Here is a 7,500-nt window from a genome sequence, read left to right as displayed (position 1 = left end):
TCGGCCGCAGGTTCTCCACGATGGGTGCTCCGCCGTGTCCATCATTCCTATCATAGTCCCCGCCGCCCACCATTTCAAACTCCGTGCCTTTGTTCCACACCCCCAGCAGGCGGGAGTGGCGGTAGGAGGGCCCCGTCTCCCCGCTACAGAGGAGGAGGAACTGCCGGGCGAGCTCCGTGTCTGGCGTGAGGCGGATGTACACCGTGCCGCCCTCCGCTCCCGCCCACGCCAGCGTCAGGAAGACCAGGCTCGAGGTGTAGTCCAGTAGATGAACCAAGGCCTCGTGCTGGGGCGAGAGAGGGGGTTAGAGAGAGAGAGAGAGAGAGAGAGAGAGAGAGAGAGAGAGAGAGAGAGAGAGAGAGAGAGAGAGAGAGAGAGAGAGAGAGAGAGAGGGGGGGTGGGGAAGGGGGATGAAAGTCTTATATCACGTCTTGTGGTTATCTGTTCTTACTATGTAATTTTGTCATTCTCCTCCTCTTCCTTCAATATCTCCTCCTCTTCCTCTTCCCCCTCCTCCTCCTCTTCTCACAGCTAAGCACTACTACTACTACTACTACCGCTACTACTGCTGCTACCTCCACCTCCACCACCACCACCACCAGGGGCAAAGGGAAGGGTTTTCTCGCGCCATTAACCCTTCCACCAACTGCTTTTGGGTTCGCATGAAAAGATTAGGATTTAGCTGTGCTCCAGTGAAGGGGAGGCGAAGGGAAGAATGCTGCACGACTCCCCATCTCACCTCCCCGCTCAGAGACAAGGGTTCGAATCCACCTAAGTTCATATATTCTTTAAACCTCCCTAAAAAAAAAAAAAAAAAAGAGAGAGAAAGAGAGAGGAAAGGTGTTTTTTTTTTTTTTTAAGAATAGGTGTAGAATTTGTTTTCTTTATATACGAGTATGTGTGTGTGTGTGGGGGGGATTGTTAGCTTAAGTCCTCGTGTGGTTAATTCTTTTGTTGAGGGAGAGAAAGAGAATGCGAGAGAATGGGAAGTAAGGGAAAAGATATTCTCTGTTATACCTGGATCTGCCCCGCTCTGGCTTACCTGTGCCGGGTGTAAATGAATTGTGAAAAAGGTGTGAGAGGTGAAGAGGAAGAGGAGTACGAGTAGTAGTAGAGGAGGAGGAGGAGGAGAGAAGTAAGAGCTGCAGGTGATGGTGTAACAAAGATGTGAAGGGAAATAATGAAACGAAAAACAGTGTGAGAGGCACGTGAGGAGAGAAGATTAGAGGAAACAAAAAGAATGTGAAGGAGAGCAGGAAATAAGAAACATTGTAAAAAGAGAGAGAGAGAGAGAGAGAGAGAGAGAGAGAGAGAGAGAGAGAGAGAGAGAGAGAGAGAGAGAGAGAGAGAGAGAGAGAGAGAGAAACAAATGAACTTAAAGAAACAAGTAAAAGAAAAAGGACAAATAAAACGATTAAAACAAACAAATACTATTATAAAAAGAGAAAAAAAAGGAAAAACAAATACACAACCCGCTCCCCGTATCCCATTCCCTTCTGACTACCCCCACCACATCCCCTCACTCCACACACCACACCCCCTCCCACTCTTCACTCCACCCTTTCAATCCCCCCCAAACACTACCCCTAAACACTACACCCCATCCCCCTCCCTCCCCAACCCCCTGGCAGCGCTCTCGTGGCCAAACACTCACCGGAATCAAGTGTGTAGGCGCGGGCGTAGATTCTGTCTGATCTTCGAGGGCGTGGAGGTGGACTAGGCCTTCGCGGAGGGAGAGTCTGGCGCGCCGCGAGCTGTGCGTGGCCCCCTCCTCGCCCCCCTCTCGCTGGTGCTGCGCCGCTCCCACCCGCCCCTCCTCCAGCAGAGTCTTCACGGGGTCTCCCAAACGGCGCAGAGTCTCCACCTGCCAGATAGACAACGCACAGACAGACAGACAGACAGACAGACTGGGGAGAGTGGATGGATAGATAGGTAGACTGTTAAATTAGAGCTAAAAAGTATATAGGTAGATGGGTAGATTGATAGATTAATAGATAAATAGATAGACAGACAGACAGTGGATAGAAGAGTAATCGTAATCGAATGAATAGACAGATAGATAGATAAATTTAAAGACAGACACTCACATTGAGATAAATAGACAAGTTTACAAGCAAATGCACGGAAAGACAGACGTATCATCATTTATAGTATAGATAGAGAGAAAAGAGACACAAAAAAGAATGAATAAAAAAATATTAAAGAAACATCAGGAATGAATGAGAGAGAGAGAGAGAGAGAGAGAGAGAGAGAGAGAGAGAGAGAGAGAGAGAGAGAGAGAGAGAGGTTAGTTGTGTTTGCATAGGAGAAAACTCATTAGCTTCACTTCCAGATAGGAGACCGTCATCCCAGGTGCAGTGATTAAAACTCTCTCTCTCTCTCTCTCTCTCTCTCTCTCTCTCTCTCTCTCTCTCTCTCTCTCTCTCTCTCTCTCTCTCTCTCGTACATGAACCAGATGAGAGAGAGAGAGAGAGAGAGAGAGAGAGAGAGAGAGAGAGAGAGAGAGAGAGAGAGAGAGAGAGAGAGAGAGAGAGAGAGAGAGAGAGAGAGAGAGAGAGAGAGAGAGAGAGAGAGAGAGAGAGAGAGAGTAAGCGAGGGAAAATGGAGGAGGAAGAGCAAGACTAAAAGAGGAATTATGCGTGAGAGCAGCTTGAGGAGAAAGATAAAACGAGATAAGAGGTGAGTGGAGAGGAGGAGGAGACAAGAGAAGGAGCAGGCGTTGCGTGAACCACCTGACGAGGAAATGTAATGCCTGCGCTGAGATTTCGTGAGATATGTTAAAAGAAATGGTGATACAGGAGATGGAGATTGTGTGTGAGAGAGAGATAGTGAGAGAGATAGTAAATGCAAAGGAAATGTGTCTTTTATTTATTTTTTTATCTTTTCTCTCTTTTTTCCGGAAGCAGGTCTTGTTTTTCTCTCTTTTCTCTTTCCTTTTATTTCCAAGAGTGAGCAGATGTGTTTTTCTTTCTACTCTCTCTTTCTCTCTCTCTCTCTCTCTCTCTCTCTCTCTCTCTCTCTCTCTCTCTCTCTCTCTCTCTCTCTCTCTTAGTTTATTAAATCGTGTGGTTGTAAAAGTGGATAGAGCCGGAGGTAATGAGTGGAATGTTCTTAGTGGCGGGAGTGGAGAGCTTGACTGAGTGAGGCAGGGAGGTGGAGTGTTGATACCTTAGTGTGTGCAAGGAGGGTGTTAAGTGTGAACAGGTGTGAAATGTTGTGAATACCTGACGTGTGTGTGTGTGTGTGTGTGTGTGTGTGTGTGTGTGTGTGTGTGTGTGTGTGTGTGTTTTACCTGGCGTGGCGTAGGAAGTGAGCGTTTTATATTTACCTGTTGAGCTGTGAGAGAGAGAGAGAGAGAGAGAGAGAGAGAGAGAGAGAGAGAGAGAGAGAGAGAGAGAGAGAGAGAGAGAGAGAGAGAGAGAGAGAGTTACGTATTTTTCATTTTATTATTTCATGTTATTGTTTTATCATTTATTTTATCATTTGAATTCATTTGTGTTATTTTATTTCATCAATATTTGTTAGTTTATTTATTATTTATCATTTTATTTACTTCATGCGTTATTTTTCATCTTAATGTTTTATTTCATTAACTATCTTATCATTTTAATTATTGTTTTTGTATGTAATTGGTTTCTTATTTGATTTATTGTTATTTATTATTTGTCGCTCTTCGTTATATCAGCATTTCATTTCCAGTTATTTCTCACTAAGCTGACTTCCTTTTTTAATACGAGGAAATGCAAATTAATTCTACTTATTTTGCGTTGCCGGAGAGAACAGCAATGTATCTCCTTTATTTTATTGTGCGAGACAGAGAGAGAAAGAGAAAGAGAGACACAGAAAGAGAGAAAAAGAAAACTATTTACCTTATGTTACCTAAACTGTGCGAGGAAATTAATTGATCTAATCTATTTCACAGCGGGAGAAAAGAATGCTAATTTATCTCTCGCCATTTTACTGTGAAAGAAAACGAATTGATGAGAGAGAGAGAGAGAGAGAGAGAGAGAGAGAGAGAGAGAGAGAGAGAGAGAGAGAGAGAGAGAGAGAGAGAGAGAGAGAGAGAGAGAGAGAGAGAGAGTTTGTTCATTGTTCATTGTTCATCAGAAGTATAAGTGAGAAATGAGTAAGTATGAATTAGTACAAGTACGAGTGAGTATGAATATAAGTATGAATGTAAGTATGAATGTGGGTATGAGTATGAATGAGTATGAGTCAGTATGAACATAAGTATGATTATAAACGAGTATGAGCCAGTATCAGTATGAGTATGTATGAATATGAGTATGAATATAAGTATGAGTTAAGAGTATGAGGTGGGGGTGACTCACTGACAGCACGGGGGCGATGAGGTCCACCTTCTCCATGATGGTGAGGACTGTGGGTGACTCAGGCGTGGAGTGGAGGTCACCCGAGGAACTGCCGCCCTCCTCCGCCTTCTTGGCCTCCTCCAGGGCGCGGCTCGTCATCCTGCGTACCTGTGGTGAAGGCAGGGTTACGGGGATTACTTACCTACTGCGTTCTGGTTATTTGGTTATGCGCTTTCTAACTACTCGATAAGGCAGTTCTTTCTAACTACACGATAAGGCAGTTCTGAAAGCGTGTGTAATGAAGTGCTTCGAGGATACAACACAAATTAAAAAGTTAAAATCGTGCTACGAGAAGTACAGAAAAAGGACGAAGAAGACGAAATGAACAGTCACTGGAAAAAAAAAAAAAATGCACACCCAAAAATTGAAAGTGGTGAAAAGGACAATAAAATTTTTTTCAAAATCTAAAAAATAAAGTTGAAAAGTTGAAAAAAATAAAAGTAAGTTAAAAGAGATGTAAATCAGTAAAAATAAGCGGAAAATTAAACAAACGTCAAAAGATGAAAAGTAAAAGCTCAAAGTTTAACAAACTAAAATAAAAAAACAAAATAAAAAAATCCTGGAATCGTAAAGAAATCAGATATTCAGCCAGAGACACCCGTAGCAGCGAGCCACATACAATATTCTGAACACGAAGCACTCACTCAATTTAGGGTGAGCTTGCCGAGAGAGAGAGATGAGTGCTGAAGGCCGTCCTAAAAGCATTCATGTTCTCAGTGTTTCTAAGACCAACAGGCAAGGTGTTGAAAAGCCCTGGGCACGTAGCAGACAAGACCCTCTGTGCGCAAGGCCGTGCGTGGACCACTGAGGAGGGCCATTTGAGCAGTAGGCGGCAGACGGAGTGGAACGTAGAGTAATATGAACGTAGATTAATGTGATTCGCTTACCTATTCACCTGCTTACCTACTTTACTATTACATCATCAATCTCAGGTAGAAGCAGACAGGTGTTTATGAGATATGAGTCATGGGGTGTGTGTATGTGCATTAGTGTGTGTACGTTCAGGTGAGATGAGTCAATTAGCGTACCTAGAATGTTGCGCAGGTAAACAGTATCCACGTTACCTGGAATTTGTTGCGTCTTGATACTTCTCTGTATGTTTAGGTGTGTGGGCGGGTATCGAACTGTGCTACGCCTCCCCCTGCCCCACTAACTCACCACGGACCTGCTGGGGATGTACCACAGAGGGGGGAAGGGGAAGCTACACATCCCTTGCGAGACACTTTGGGCGAAGTTTGGTTAATTCCCATAAAGTGTGCGACATAACTCGTCCCAACATGCTTCACTGTGTGCTGTGGGTGGGGGAGACACTGGCAGCAAGGGAGGACAGTCACAAAGTACCATAAAGGAAGAACAGACAGCAGCAGATGCACTGGTCCCCACCAGGCTGTTTGTGGTCTTGTAAGGAGAAGAAGAAGAAGAAGACGAGGACGAGGAGAAGGACGAGGAGGAGGAGGAGGAGGAGGAGGAGAAAAAGAAAAGGAGGAGGAGGAAGAAAACGAAAAGAGAAACAGAACGATGACGATGAAGAGAAGGAGGAGGAGGAAGAAAACGAAAAGAGAAACAGAACGATGACGATGAAGAGGAGGAGGAGGAGAGGAAAAGAGAAGCAGAGCAACGACAAGTAGGACGACGATGAGGAGGAGGAGGAGGAGGAGGAGGAGGAGGAGGAGGAGGAGGAGGAGGAGGAGAAAGTTATAGTACTACACACAATAAAAGAGACAAATAAGAGTAATCAGCAACAGTAGCAGAAGAAGGAAAAGGACGAGGACAAGGAGGAATAGAGGAGGAAGACATATCAAAAGAGATTAGCATGCCAAGCCTCTCCCCCCGCCCCACCTCCCCCTATCCCCAGAAGTCACGTGCCAAGGTGAGCCAGGCGCGTCTCAAGGCCAGGGTAGGTAGACAAACACCTGGCGATCGACTGATTAATTAGGTAATAGACAGGTTAGACTTGTACAGGTGTGCTGACAAGGCGAGGCAGAGGAAGGTGCAATGCAGGTGATTATTAAATGAGTAATTTGGTACGTGGGAGAGTGAGGGAGAGAGAAGAGAGTAAGGGAGAGGAGGGAGACAAAGAAAGTAATATGAGGAATAAAAGATTGTGAGAAAGAGAGAGAAAGAAAGTGCTAGGAAAATTCACTGAAAAGGAGGAGGAGAAGGGGGAGGAGGAGGAGTTATTTCCATGAAGGTGAGGCAGGGAAGGAGGCGTGAGGCGTAGAACAAGAGTGACACATGTAGAATTCCGTTAAGAAAGCAAAACATCCATCAACACCTTCCCTGAAATGAAGGAGAGGACTAGAAGTGTGTTGTCGCTGAGTGACTGTATTGGGATATGAGTGTGTGTGATAGGGGACCCTTACTGTGTGTTCTGGGGTGTTCTGTGGGTGTTTTGGGGTGTAAGTGCATGTTTTGGGATTTTTTTGGGATGTTTTGAAGTGTTTTGGGATATTTTGTGGGTGTTTTGGGGTGTTTTGGGGTAAAAGTGTATTTTGGGGGTGTTTTTGGGATGTTTTGAAGTGTTTTGGGATGTTTTGTGGGTGTTTTGGAGTATTTTGGGGGTGTTTTGGGATGAAAGTATATTTTTGGAGTGTTTTGGGATGTTTTGGAGTGTTTTGGGGTGTTTTGTGGTTGTTTTGGGTTTTTTTTTGGGGGGATATTGATCTGTGGTTTGGGGTGTTGGAAAATGTCAAGTGACTGTGAGTCTGTCAGAGGTATAGCGATGTTTGGGAGGGCGTTACTTTATGAGAATGGGAAGGAAAGGCATTTGGGCTTATTAAATGGGTAAGGCATGTCAGGAAGGGCGCTGGGCTTGTTGAAATGTCAGGAAGGACGTTTGAGCTTGCTGAAGTGGGCGGGACTGACCGTGAGGGAGGTGTGCACGGTGATCTGGTCCGGGAAGATAGTGTGGCAGTGCTCCATCCAGTCCTCCGCCTCGCTGCTCCTGGCCTCGCTCTCGTCAATGGCACACACCGCCTCCTGGGGACTCGCAGCGGCGGTGAGGCTCTCCTGCATGGCTTCCAGCTGCCGCACGGCCTCCTCCCCCTTACTCCGCTGGTACTCAAGGATCCCCCGCTCGTCCTTCAGGAGTCTCACAGCGGATTGATTCTTCACCACCAGGTTCGTGAGT

The 7,500-nt window shown here is 45.5% G+C and overlaps 1 protein-coding gene across 2 annotated transcripts in view; it reads right to left on the bottom strand.

Annotated features, from left to right (window-relative positions):
* The window catches only part of LOC135093410 (uncharacterized), a 55,151-nt gene that overhangs the window by 624 nt on the left and 47,027 nt on the right, over nucleotides 1-7,500 (bottom strand). For both annotated transcript variants that reach the window (XM_063992688.1, XM_063992689.1), the window contains 4 exons: nucleotides 7,236-7,500; nucleotides 4,332-4,478; nucleotides 1,655-1,864; nucleotides 1-286 (listed from right to left, as the gene is read on the bottom strand). The exon at nucleotides 1-286 is cut by the window's left edge and continues 624 nt beyond it; the exon at nucleotides 7,236-7,500 is cut by the window's right edge and continues 407 nt beyond it. In XM_063992688.1, coding sequence (XP_063848758.1) covers nucleotides 1-286; nucleotides 1,655-1,864; nucleotides 4,332-4,478; nucleotides 7,236-7,500 — 908 coding nt within the window. The remainder of the gene's footprint in view (nucleotides 287-1,654; nucleotides 1,865-4,331; nucleotides 4,479-7,235) is intronic.

Source organism: Scylla paramamosain, chromosome 43 (genome assembly GCF_035594125.1).
Source record: "Scylla paramamosain isolate STU-SP2022 chromosome 43, ASM3559412v1, whole genome shotgun sequence".
In the NCBI taxonomy this organism is placed as follows: domain Eukaryota; kingdom Metazoa; phylum Arthropoda; class Malacostraca; order Decapoda; family Portunidae; genus Scylla; species Scylla paramamosain.
This window is presented reverse-complemented; position numbering and strand designations above follow the sequence as displayed.